This window comes from Pyrus communis, chromosome 2 (assembly GCF_963583255.1).
Source record: "Pyrus communis chromosome 2, drPyrComm1.1, whole genome shotgun sequence".
Taxonomy (NCBI): domain Eukaryota; kingdom Viridiplantae; phylum Streptophyta; class Magnoliopsida; order Rosales; family Rosaceae; genus Pyrus; species Pyrus communis.
In genome coordinates this window covers 2,578,727-2,592,397 of record NC_084804.1, presented here as the reverse complement: position 1 = coordinate 2,592,397, position 13,671 = coordinate 2,578,727, and the positions used below count along the sequence as shown (strand labels likewise).

Genomic DNA, 13,671 nt, shown 5'->3' with positions numbered 1-13,671 from the left:
ACGTGGCTTAGCTATTACTAATTTACTACCACCAATAATTGATGAAATATAATATCAAAATAGAGAGGCATAGAGTCAGCTAATCTGGAACCTCTCTTTTTCATGTAAATTTCCTTTCATCCACGAAGAAAAATGCGCTATATATTATTTATTCATGTGTTTCAAAAGTGAATAGTCTCTTCAGTAAGGTGTTGACCTTAAATAAATTTGAGATTCTATTTTAAAATTAATTGGTAAATAAAAAGTAGTTTAATTCTTTATAAGCTCTTGTATGATTTGATTTCTTATCGATGTGAGATTTTATCCGCGTGACGAATTTTAAAATCTAACATGCGGATAATACAAATTGGATGACATGAAACATATGTGGGTATTGAACTTCACACGTAGACTAATATGGAGAGTAGTTTAACTCTTCGTAAGCCCTTGCATGTTTGGTCAATCACTAATATGGGACTTTATCCTCACATTCTCACATGCCCCCTCATGTGTGGTGAATATTTAAGCCTTATATATGGACAATACAAATTAGATGACATGGAGCATGTGTGACCATCAGACTTTATACATGGACCAACCTACTTTAATATGACAAAAATAGTTAAGGTTCTACCGAAAAACTAGTCGGCAATATAAAAAGTAATCCAACTTCTCATAAGTTCTTTTATGATTTAATCCCTCACTACGTGGAACTTTGTCATCATATTCTCCCAAGTCGTGCTCATAATTAATTTGACAGTTGAGGTCCTGATGAACAGTGGGTTTTAGTAGGGGTAGGTTCTTCTGTTGCTCCTACACAGGGCGCATCAGGTTGTGTTTCCATGTGCGTTTTAGTAGGGGTAGGTTCTCTTCTGTTGCTCCTTCACAGGGCGCGTCAGGTTCTGTTTCCATGTGCATAATAAGTTGCTGCCATGACAAACACGCAATCTTTTCAACTTCATACTCTCAAGATAAAGTTGGTCATTTGGGTAGGCAAAAATTTGTGTCATGATATGTACATAGTATATTTTGTAAAAATGTGGAGTGTTGTTTCACGTCGTAAAGTTAAGAAATTTTGTTAATTTATTACAAAGTGGATAAAATTTTAATTTTCTTTAAAGTATCGAAGTCGGTTGAATCGCATGTTTAATTCTTCTATCATAGTACGATAGTCAATTGAACTACATGTTTGTTTTGAATGTCATTGAACATGAGAGAATCTGTAAGGATGTAAACGGTTGATCCACATCGAAAAGTCGAGAAACCGTTTGCGATTTTAATTTGTCTTGGAAGATGCGTTTCACCATTTGATGTAGCTCGTATGGGAAGCCTAACTTTTTCTTCTTCTTTTTTCCCGCAGTACAGATTGCTAACTTTTTCTTTTAATTTGAGGGATTCTCCTTCTCTTAATAATGTTGACATCGGAGTGGTATGGTTCATGAATCTTGACTAAGAGAACCTTTGCGTTCAGGAGTCATGATTCATGACAAACGTGGCTGGGTCCAACTCCTCCAACTGACCAACAAATAATCGTGATAGTGGGACTTGTGGATGAGAATAGTTTGTCACATATCAATTAATTGAGTGAGTAAGATAAGGGCTAAATTGAATTAATGGTACCTGAGGATGATAGGTTAATCGGATGATAATCGTCAAAAAATTCAGATTTAAACTCTTGTGGTAAAGTTCCGTTAGGATCCAAATCCAAAATTAAGATTGATGTCAACTTCTGTTAACATTTCCACCTTGGTTCTTTGGTTCTGCGTCTCCCCGACTGGTTCTTAGCATCCCATCCCTCTCTCTCATTTTCTCTCCAGATTTTCGGCCTGGAGCAAACCAATGGATATTTATCTGCATCCCAGCACCCCAATCATAGAGTTGTAGCTATAGTTATGGAACATATGAGTTAATTAACTAATAATTTTCAGCTCCAAAATAAAAGAAATTAATAGCAAATTTAAATAATTAGTCTGTGAAATAAAGATTTATGAGAGCGTCGAGCCCACATTGTAGCTGTAGTTTTACCGATCGAAATCACAGAAGTACATAACCTCTCTCTTCTGGAGCCGACTAAAAATGTTGTGCTTAATAGAACACTGTTCGTTCTCTTCATACATGCCTCAGAAATCCTGTTCCTTTCTCTCCTCTCCTCTCTCTCTTCAGCTTCCCTTCATTTTTTTTTATTTTTTATTTTCAGAGAAAACAATCAAACCTCAAACAAAGATAATTCTTCAGTGGATGATGATGAGGTATGCTTGCTGCTCCTCTTTTCATGTTTCTTGGGTTTTGTTTTGCTTGATTGGTGTTTGATTCTCAACGAATTAGTCCGACCCATCGATTGGTTTTGTTGGTTGGTTCAGATTTCATCATTTCTACAGCCAACAAAACCAATCAAGAAATGTTAATCTAACAAAACCAACCAACAAATTAATGATTAATTTACTGAATTGGATTACTAGTTAATTACATGCTACATTAACTATTAGGAAATGTTCATAGGGTAATCTAGAAAAAAGAGGGAGTGGGTTAACGGAAATGTTAATTTTGGATTTAAATCCTAACGGAACTTCATCACGAGGGTTTAAATCCAAATTTTTTTTATCACAGAGGTTATCTTCCTATTAACCTATCACCACAGAAACCATTAATCCAATTTAGCCTAAGATAAATTACATGTAATTAATTAGTTATTTGCCACAATAACACAAGGGTTGTTGGCTGATTTTTAATTGACAATTACATGTAAATTAGTTGTTTGCCACCACCCGATAACGCTCAAACTCTCCCATTATTTCAATTGATAAAAAAGAGCTTTAACCAAAAGTTATTGGTACTGTTTATTTTAACGAAAAATCATATTTTTACACTAAAAAATCAATCATGATATTATTTATTTTATCCTTTATTTTGTCCTTATCATTAAAACTTCAAAATTTTAAATTATTTTTATTAATTTTCCTCTCATAAAAGTAATTCGTGGATTGTTTTGTGGTCCCCGTGACAATACCTAGTAACATGTATAGTGGATTGTTTTGTGGTCCCCGTGACAGTACCTAGTAATATATATCCTTCGGATAAGAATCTTCTCCTTTTTTTTTTTTTTTTTTTTAAGGGGGGAGATCTTAGAATTCTTACATTATGATCGTTCATTATGCATTATACGATTAGTTTTCGTTAGATATTATTTTTTTAATTTTAAATAAAAAATTATAAATAATTTTTGACCGCAAGATATATGATAAACAGTTAAGATGTGAGTATTCCTAAAATCTCCATAATTTGAAAGCGATGGAATCCAAATTCATATCTTTCATCCATGTGACAACCAGCCGGTCAGCATATGACTTCGACCACATGCTTAATTTACAGTACCTAGCTAGTTATTATTTGGTAAATAATTTTTTGTAAGTGTCAATATGCACTTATTTAAAAGATATACAAGAAATTTACTTAAATTCACCTAACCGGCTAGGCCCTAGATGTCAGCCCATTGTTCGACTAGCGTCTAGCGTTTTTTAGAACCTTGAGCAATATAAGTATTTTAGTTTACATAGTTATGTGTGCATACAAACACACACATCACGTGTTTGATTATTTCAGTTTACTATATACTCGTAATTTGGTTTTAATTAATATTGTAAAAATTGAAATTACACAATAAGATTAATTGAGAAAAAATAAGTCTAAAACTTAGACAACGAAGCACGCAACTATTGAGCTTCACACATGCCTAAATATATCTTTGATATCATGAAAAAAAATTGAAATTGAATTATAAAATTAATTGACAATATAAAGTATAGCTCAACTTCTTATATCACATACATTTTTTTTTTTTTTTCTTTTCTTTCCGTTAAGATGCACTCCTAGCATCATAGTACTGTATGTATTAAGGATAGGTTAAGCAAAAGTAAAAGGATGCTTGATGGACAATGACCTTATTATATAAAATGCAGGACATATATTTTATGCATAGGGTTCGAAAACCGTTGACCTTGTTAACAATGAAAATCTCTTTTTCTGTAATTGATAGATCTCGCAGATTGATACACTTTTGTGTGTGATTATTAATGTATTAGCTGATCAATTCATGCATGTGGTCCTTCGTTACAATCAATGATGCTTGTTTATAATAATATTAGGATGGCACAACCTTGTAATGCTACCTGATTTATTATATTACTATTTTGATTTCACAAGATGATTTGTTATCCAGAGTGTTAGATGCAGGACATAGTACCTTAGAATTTAGGATTGTTTAATTTAATTTCAATACAAGGTGACAATGAATCACTTCCCCAGTAATATATGGTTTTAGGATGATCGATCCTAACCGCAGCAAAAGGAATGTAGACCGTCGATTTAATCCATATGTAACCCTCTACTTGCTCTTTTGTTTGTCGTCTATTTCTCTCTCCCTTAGAGAACGTCTATCTGTTTAATATTTGGTTGTATCTAGAACACTGTCACACTGCCCATAGATAAATTGTATAGGTGTAGGGTTGGTAGGTCAAATTTATTAGATGTATGGAATTTGACATCGTTTTGAGCGGCGAGAGGTGAATATAATTTAAGCAGACTTTTGATTCTTGCTTGTGTAATGCTAGGGAAACTAAATTTGTAGACAAAGTTTTGAAAACTAAAGGATATGTAAGTTGATAATTGGTTTATTACTTACACGTTGATAAACGTACTTATTTTTATTAGTGACATGTCATTTAGTTTGCAAATTTAGTCTCTTTAACATTACCCTTCTTGATCAGACCAATTTTGTTAGACCAAAACTTGGGGAGGCACGTGCCCACTTTGATCCTTGCCAAGATTTGCCCCTGATCACTGTGAAAGGGATCCTCTCTGGATCACTCCCACCAAATTTGTCAAGTTCGGAGATCCGAGCCGTTGAAATTTGATCCAACAGCTACAGTTATTATAACTTTTAAAAATGCTCCTTATTTGTAGCCGTTGAATCAAATTTCAATAGTCCAGAATCCTGAACTTAATGAATTTGATGAAAAGGATCCGAAGATGATTCTTTTCATTAATCACTGGCCAGGGCTGCTGCAAAACCCGATGGCCAAATAAAAAACAAGTAGATAAGCCATCTGAAAAAATAATTGTACACACACACACACACACACACACACACACACACACAACTAACTCCAAATCCTTGATATCAAAACTCACCAAACATCCCACGAGCATACCTCACCAGTCCCCAAACGTCACTCACCCCTCGCATCAATCAAAGCAACGAAGGAAAAACAACAAGGTTATGAGAGGAACGATCACATCACTAATTACGCTCTCGTTAAGATGTAGGGTATACTTCTTAAAAATAATACCGACATTTGAACCACATACAAGTGCAAGTTTCTTACGTCTTAAAGTTAGGGTGATGCTCAGTCTCCTATTTTTAAGTAGGAGTGAAGCTCAGCCTTATTAATTATTGTTAGATTAGTTTAAATTTTAAAATTCTTGTTTTAAATCAATTAAACTAAACTAATTTAACGGTAACTAAAAGTGAACATGACCCCACTTTAGGGATGAACAAAGTTGCACTCATGTTTGGAGGTGGATTGTCTACCCTCCCATTTTCATACTCTCATCATGCCCTCCTATTTGTATAGTTACGATTAAGCCACGTCAACATTTTATATTCCTATTCCTTTTTGTTTTATTATTTCTATAAAAAATTAATATAAAATGTTGACGTGATTTAACTATGACCACACATCACATGAGAGTATGAAGAGAGTATGGAAATGGGAGGACAGATAATCCACCTCCCTCATGTTCTAATTAGCAGACAAGCTGGGGTCCACAACTCTTTAAACATATGGTTTGTAAACGTGACACATAAACATCGTTTCTCCAGTACAAAATTGCCACCTCTTGATCCATGCAATATCCAATTATTAATAAGAAATAATGAAAAGAGTTTGAAAACTTTGAGTTTAATGATAAAGATAAAATAAAGGGTAAAATGAATAGTACCGGGATTGACTTTTTAGTGTAAAAATGTGGTTTTTCGTTAAAGTAAACAATAATGTAGGCTTTTCGTTAAAACTTTCTTATTAATATGAAGTTCCAATATATTTATTTCGTAAATAATATTTAAGGATACGTAAATAATATTTGTTTATCGTATATCGTGCGGTCATAAATTATTTTAAATATTTTTATTTAAATTTAAATACAAATAATATTTGATAAAAACTGATCGTATGATGTACAATAAACAAATACAATTTATGATCCAAAATTCTCATCAAAAAAATCCGAAAAGAATCTATAGGTTTTTTTCCTTGGTCGAAAAAAAAATATAACATTATAATATTTAATTGTTAAACGTGTTTCTCCCACCCAATTATTCAAGCATCATACTTCTTGGAATTATCTCTCTTTCTCTCTCTCGTTTTTATGCGTTCTCAACGAGTGGTCATGGAGTAGGTGCGCAGCATATTCTAGGTTTTAGAGACAAAAGAACAGAAGACATGTCCTCATCAACGGTGAAAGGATTAACGAATCCTACACTCTGCACTCATGCGTGTTCACTACCTCTCTTCTTTCTTTTTTTTTTTTTTTTTTTTTTTTTTTTTTTTTTAGATAATAGACTAAATTTAAAAATAAAATTTTGTAAATTAAATGGCATGGAAGTTGATGATAAGTTATTACTTAACGGCATGCTCATTTCTATTAGTGAAAAATAATTTAGTATGTAAATTTTGTCTATAAATTTGATCTCCTTAGCATCATCCTTTGAAATTCTAGAAAGACTAAATTTGTAAATTAATGATTGAATTATTACTTAAATGTTAATAAATATGCTAATTTATGATTGGTAACACATCCTTTAATTTACAAATTTAGTCTAGCATTACTCCAACATTAATTATGCATATGCATTTTTGGTGTGTGGTCCCGCCAGTTTCCACTATAAAAACGAAAGATTTTTTAGTGTGATCGGTACATAAGGTAGTATACTACATATCACTATACAAATTATGGGATATATGTACCAAAAAATTAATAATTTAAAAAATAAAATTTCCCACCACTTCTATTAAAACACATATGTACTACTTGATTCCCATCACAATTAAAAATTTCCCTATAAAAACATCGCACTCCCCTTTCCTTCTGAATTGCAGAGTGGAAAGGAAAACCAGTTCAGCCATGGCTTCATCTCCCTTACCACCAACTTCTACAATGGCCGCCCTGCACTCCACCACCACAACCACCCTCTTCCGCTCTCCTTTATTCCCAAACAAGTCCCAGACTCCACTGCAACGAAAACCCAAACAATGCCTTGCGGGCAGAGTGCGCTGCGAAGCAACAAAAGGTGACAACGATAACCTAGACCAGGGCCTAGCAAGACTCGACAGGAGGAACATGCTGATCGGTTTAGGCGCCGGGGGTCTCTACGGTGCGGCAGGAAACCCATTTGCTTTTGCCGCACCAATATCCGCCCCAGACCTGACCACGTGTGGCCCTGCCGACAAGCCAGACGGGTCCACCATCGATTGTTGCCCACCTACCACCACGACCATCATCGACTTCAAACTCCCCGACAAAGGCCCACTCCGCACTAGGCCCGCTGCTCAGGACGTTGCAAAAGACCCTGCATACTTGGCCAAATACAAAAAGGCCGTCGAGCTGATGCGGGCACTTCCAGACGACGACCCGCGCAGTCACGCCCAACAGGCCATGGTACACTGCTCCTACTGCGACGGTGGATACCCACAAGTCGGATATTCGGATTTGGAGATCCAAGTTCACTACTGTTGGCTCTTCTTCCCGTTCCATCGTTGGTACCTCTACTTCTACGAGAAAATCTTGGGCGAGCTTATTGGGGACCCAACCTTCGCCCTCCCCTTCTGGAACTGGGACGCGCCAGCTGGCATGTACATTCCTGAGATTTTCACCGACACGTCATCATCCCTCTACGACCAGTACAGAAATGCAGCGCATCAGCCCCCGAAGCTCCTGGACTTGAATTACAGCGGGACCGACGATGACGTCGACGACCCCACACGAATCAAAGAGAACTTAACAACGATGTACCAGCAGATGGTGTCGAAGGCCACCTCTCACAGACTCTTCTACGGAGAGCCCTACAGCGCAGGGGACGACCCAAGCCCTGGCGCCGGAAACATTGAGAGCATTCCCCATAACAATATTCACTTTTGGACTGGCGACCCAACCCAGACAAACGGGGAGGACATGGGGGCCTTTTACTCTTCGGGGAGGGATCCGCTGTTTTACTCCCACCATTCCAACGTGGACCGCATGTGGTCTATATATAAAGATAAGTTGGGCGGTACGGACATAGAAAAGACCGACTGGCTGGACACGGAGTTCTTGTTCTACGACGAGAAAAAGAATCTCGTGCGCGTCAAGGTTCGGGACTCGCTCGACACGAAAAAACTGGGGTACGTGTACGACCAGAAAGTCCCGATCCCGTGGCTGAAGTATAAGCCGACGGCTCGTAAGTCGACGAATAAGAGAAAGGCATCGGTTTCATCTTCTGATCTTACTACGACGTTCCCTGCTGTACTGTCGGATACAATCAGCGTCGAGGTGACGAGGCCGTCTGTGACGAAGCGGACAGCTGCCCAGAAGAAGGCGCAGGACGAGGTGCTGGTGATTACGGGGATTGAGTTTGCCGGGAATGAGACTGTGAAGTTCGACGTGTATGTGAACGATGACGCGGACTCGCTGGCCGGGAAAGACAAGTCGGAGTTTGCTGGGAGTTTTGTTCACGTGCCGCATAAGCATAAGAAAAATATTAAGACGAACCTGCGGCTGAGCATTACGAGCTTGTTGGAGGAGTTGGCTGCGGAGACGGACAGCAGTTTGGTGGTGACTTTGGTACCGAAAGTTGGGAAGGGGCCAATCACCATCGGTGGGTTTAGCATTGAGCTCATTAATACTACCTAATTATTAATTAATGTTATTGTTGTTCTTCTTCTTGTTATTGCGTTGGCTTAATCGTGTTTTACTAGCTAAGTAATCTTGAATGTAATGTGCTCATCTACTGCTTAGTGGCAGATGATGGTTGGTGTTCCTCGTGAATAAAAGCACTACTCTGTTTCGGCGTGTTGATTTATTGAATAAAGAATTGATGGTAGAGTTCTTGAAAAATTAATGGATCAAGATTATTTTCTATCATCTTTCCGTATCTTTCTCTTATATTCTTTGTTTTATCTTTCTCTTTTTATAAAAAATTAATGTAAGATATTGACGTGGTTTAGTCGTGATCATTCAAATAGAAGAGAAGGAAAGGGAAGATAAAAAAAAGGGGAGAGAATCATACTATAAAATTAATGGATTCGAATTGTGTGTAAAATTGTTTATAAAACTAGTACACTACTTTACTATTATTGTTAGGAAAGTGTTATTAACATTCTAAATTTTCATTCTGCACGCTACAAGAAAACAAAGAATATGTGACAGAATTACTTTTGGAGCCTAAAAATTCATCTGATTTCACGAAAATAAGTGAGAAGACTTGAAAAAGTGTCACATGAAAACTTTAGCAGGACACAAAATAATTTTTAGATTCTATGCGTCACAAAAACTTTTAGATTCGCCACATATAAATGTGCAGAAAATTATCCCGCCAAAATGAAATTCAATTGGTGACGATTTTTCAGAATGCGTCAAAACCTTAAGTAATGCAATAAAAATATACGTGGGGCGATTTCATGCCTCGCCCATTGTATATAAAAAAGAAAAATGATTTAATAAAAAACAAAAAGTAAAACTTTTAGGAATTAAATGAGAACTCCTCTTTCGTCAAAATCACTCGCCCACTCTGTTTCCAGTTGATCTCCGATGGCCAACGATCTGGTGGTTGCCATCGGCGGCGACCACCACTTCCCTTTCGTCTCCTTCTCTTGCCTACACTCTCACTTTTCCTGCTCGCACTCTCACTTTTTTTCGCTTGCATTCTGATTCTTCTTACTAAACCCTGGCGCACTCTCTCTCCAAACACCCACATTCTTGCATCTTCGCGTGACTTGGTGGCTGCAATCGGGTAAGATCTTGTTTTAGGGTTATGCATAAGCAGTTTAGATTGAAAGAATAATGACAATTTGAAATGTACTGATTGTACAAAGTCACGCCTTTATGTTGGGAAGGAAGAATATGATGCATATATCTGTATTCCTAGGGTTTGGATATTTTCTTGAAATATAGTTCTGCATAAATACACAAGGTTCTGAATATCACAGGTCTGAAACAGTAATTTCAATTTTGATTTTATACTTTGGGTGTGTTGATCAAATATCATATTCTAGGGTTTGGTTTAAAATGTCAATTCTTGGTAATGGTGAGTATGATTGAAATAGAAGCTATAAACATGATTCCTGAATTGTATGGAAGTGTTCTGAAGTTGTAATTTGGATTAAAAGAGTCTTGAGTTCCTTTTTTGATCCAATATTGTGTATTTTAAAACTAGGCATGTCCATGATCAAAACCCATCTGCGTTCACTTAATTTCATTGAGTTTTTATTGATCAAAACCATGTAAAAAGATGAGTCACAAAGCTGCCAGACAGCAGCAAGTTCTGCATTTTCAGTTTTGAGATTCCATTTTATAGTTGGCAAAACTTACAATTTGGAGCTCTGTTTTTTACAAATCTTGTATGGTTTTAAAGTACACAAAACAAGCTTCAAAAACCATTTAAATTTGTACCATTTGGTTCAGTTTTGAACATTCAAAAGTGAGCTTAAACTTGGTTGATCAAAGCAGTTTTTCTGCAGCATTATAGAGAAGATGGGTGTTGTTTCTACATACTCAATTCTTCTGCCAGTTTGTTTTAAAATTACTTTTGCTTTATATTAGTGTTCTTATTTGAAATATAAGTTGTACCAACATAATATCTATGCTACACATGTTAATAATCTGTAATTATATCACTTCATGGCTTATTAGTATGTGTTACTATTTGTTCTTGCTTTTGTAACTTGGTTTAGGTTTGGGTGTTGTGTTCGAAACTTTGGAGGACTTGTGTTAACAAGGCTAGTCGAATACGAGAAGAGAACGATCAGGTATTTAATCCTCACTCTTGTATTTCATTTCTTCTTTCTTCTTATTGCATTACAAGTTTTTTATTTTTTATTTTTTTTATTTCCTATTGGAAACAATTGAAAATACCGTAAGTGAATTCAAGGTTGATTATCTTTACTACAGTTGAGGAAGATTAGACCTATAGTTATTGGTATTGGAAAACAATATTATACCAGTTTTACTTTTGCATACATTCCTTTTAGTTTTGCAGGAGGTGGAATGTAATATGGTGGTATGGGGATTGGAGGGGGTGCAGCAGGTGCTTGAACTTCACCTACCTCTTTAATTATTTTTGGCCTTCCAGGTTGCTTCTTGTACGGAGGGGGCTAATTGCAGGCAAACCATTCTTCTTCCACTGATCCATGGATGGAACTGGATGAACAATGGGATCATATGATTTCAAGTAAGCCTCCTGCTTATAGCAATCATGGCATAGTAAGAAACATTTTCATCCATGTAAAAAATGCAGGAAATAACATGGGCGCATGGGATTTGAGTTCCAACTTGATGTTTCCAATGCCTAGCTGCATTCTTCTAATGGTCATCCTTAGCACGACATACACCATTAATCCCAAATAAGCTATGCTTTAAACCATGGAATAAATTATGCTCCAATTTTTTGGAGGCCTTCTCTGAACCCATTTCCAAGCTTTTTTATTTTGTTATTTCATATTTTCCAAAATAAGCTCTGCTTCAAACCGTGGAATACTAGTGGATGTAGCTAAAGGCTCACAGTGTAATCTTTAATGCAAGTCCTGAGTGTGTGATGCCTTAAAGTTGTATAGATGTCTCCAACACATTCTATGCTCAGTTGTTGGAAAGACACTCTGAATGGCAGGAATTCGTCCTTTATGTGTGTCATTGAATGGCATGAAGGTTGATTAGTGTAGTAGCCAAAGAGAAATATGATGGATGTGTTTGTTTTCCTACTGAGAAAGTTCAATTTTATTCTTCTTTGTGTTCTACGAAATGCTTATCTATGTTGTGTATGAGTTGGTGAAGAATCGAAATTTTCTACTCTAAAATTATGTACCTTAATGTTGCTTTTTGACTAGGTATTGCTATTGCATTGGTTTGCAATTCCTGAAGACTAGCTCATCTTTTCTGAAACCTGAACTTACGTCCTCCTACCTCTGTCATTCTAGTATATATACTCTCTCCATATGGTTTATTGATTATTCATCCTCAATTGAATATGTTTTCACTATCTTTCTACCTCTGTCATTCTAGTATACATACTCTCTTCATATGGTTTATTGATCATTCATCCTCAATTGAATATGTTTTCACTATCTTTCTTCCACTTATCCATCACTTGATGCATGAGATGTTTCAAAACCAAATTGGACAGCTATTTAACTAACTTTTCTTTTGTATGTCATGTACGACTTGTGCAAGAGAAGAATGGAGAGTTGAGAGCTCAATGGGTTTGCAAAAGGAGAATGAAGATGCTATCCACAATTGAAGGTTTTTAAGCCGCAAGTCAGGGGTAGACAAAATGCACAAGGTAGACTTTTTGGTTAGCACCTCAATATATCTAGAGGTGTCCAAATGCTGTTAAGTTGAGATGAGACAACATATGGGTATTCGACTTGCTAGCGTCTGGGATGTTTATGTTATTTTTGAGACTTCACTTGGTGTATCTATTCAAGTTATAAGATTAAATTCTTGATTAATGAAAATGTGATTAACTGAAGCATTACATTACATTTGTTATGAATTCTATTTCCAAATTATGAACAAGGATTATGTGGCAGTTGGTTCATCACATACTAGAAGCAAATAGGTATTGGATTTTGACATATGTGATGCACGCTACACCACGTATCAAAGGAATAAGTGACGATTTTAGCGTCACTCACATATATGATATATGACGAATTTATAGGTCATTGAATTTAGTGTTTTGTGACACTTCATCACATATCTCCTTGAACCTGGTATTCTAATCAATTATAGGTGGCGAAGGCATCGTCACATATACATCAAATATGTGACGAGTGTAAAATTCGTCACATATACTTTCGGTGATGCCTCATAGGTGATGTTGGTAGTGACGTTGGAAATTTGTCACATATTATCAAATGTGATGCATTTTCACTTTATGTGACGAGCTTTAGTCATCACATAAGCCATGTTTTCTTGTAGTGGCATTCCTTACAAATGTATTTTTTTTTTTAAATATAGAAAGTTTAAAGTGTAGAATGAGAAATTTAAAATGTCAATAATTAAGCTAAATATGTGGTAAAACAATAATTAAGCTAAATATGTGGTAAAACAATAAAATGCCAAAAAAGTGTAGGGGTAAAACAATAATTAAGCTAAATATGTGGTGGCGACTAGCATAAAAAGTTTTTTGTTTTTTTGGAAGAAAGGTAAATTTTATAACAAAGAACACTAACTTACATAAAAAAGATCCACATACAAATAGATACAAAGGGAAACTAATGAAAATGACTTAAGAACTTTAAGTTTTAACTATAAGGATAAAATAAAATGTAAAATGAATAATACCAGGATTGATTTTTTAGTGTAAAAATATAGTTTTTCGTTAAAATGAACAACATCGTAAGCTTTTCATTAAATTTCTCATATGCAAAGCAAAAATGGACCTCC

At 35.8% G+C, this 13,671-nt stretch overlaps 1 protein-coding gene and 1 long non-coding RNA gene across 2 annotated transcripts; both read left to right on the top strand.

Annotated features, from left to right (window-relative positions):
* The first annotated feature begins 7,118 nt into the window (after window positions 1-7,118).
* On the top strand, window positions 7,119-9,162 carry LOC137727074 (polyphenol oxidase latent form, chloroplastic-like). The gene has a single exon (XM_068466012.1). The coding sequence runs from the start codon at window positions 7,159-7,161 to the stop codon at window positions 8,920-8,922; it is 1,764 nt and encodes a 587-aa protein (XP_068322113.1). The 5' UTR covers window positions 7,119-7,158; the 3' UTR covers window positions 8,923-9,162.
* Window positions 9,163-9,886: 724 nt separating this feature from the next.
* LOC137726945 (uncharacterized) lies at window positions 9,887-12,748 on the top strand. The gene is made up of 4 exons (XR_011067705.1): window positions 9,887-10,021; window positions 10,962-11,036; window positions 11,360-11,458; window positions 12,459-12,748. It is a non-coding gene; the product is annotated as an uncharacterized lncRNA (long non-coding RNA).
* The last annotated feature ends 923 nt before the right edge of the window (window positions 12,749-13,671 follow it).

Excerpts from the sequence above, each read along its gene's own strand:
- LOC137727074 (XM_068466012.1), top strand. The coding sequence starts at position 7,159 with ATGGCTTCATCTCCCTTACCACCAACTTCTACAATGGCCGCCCTGCAC.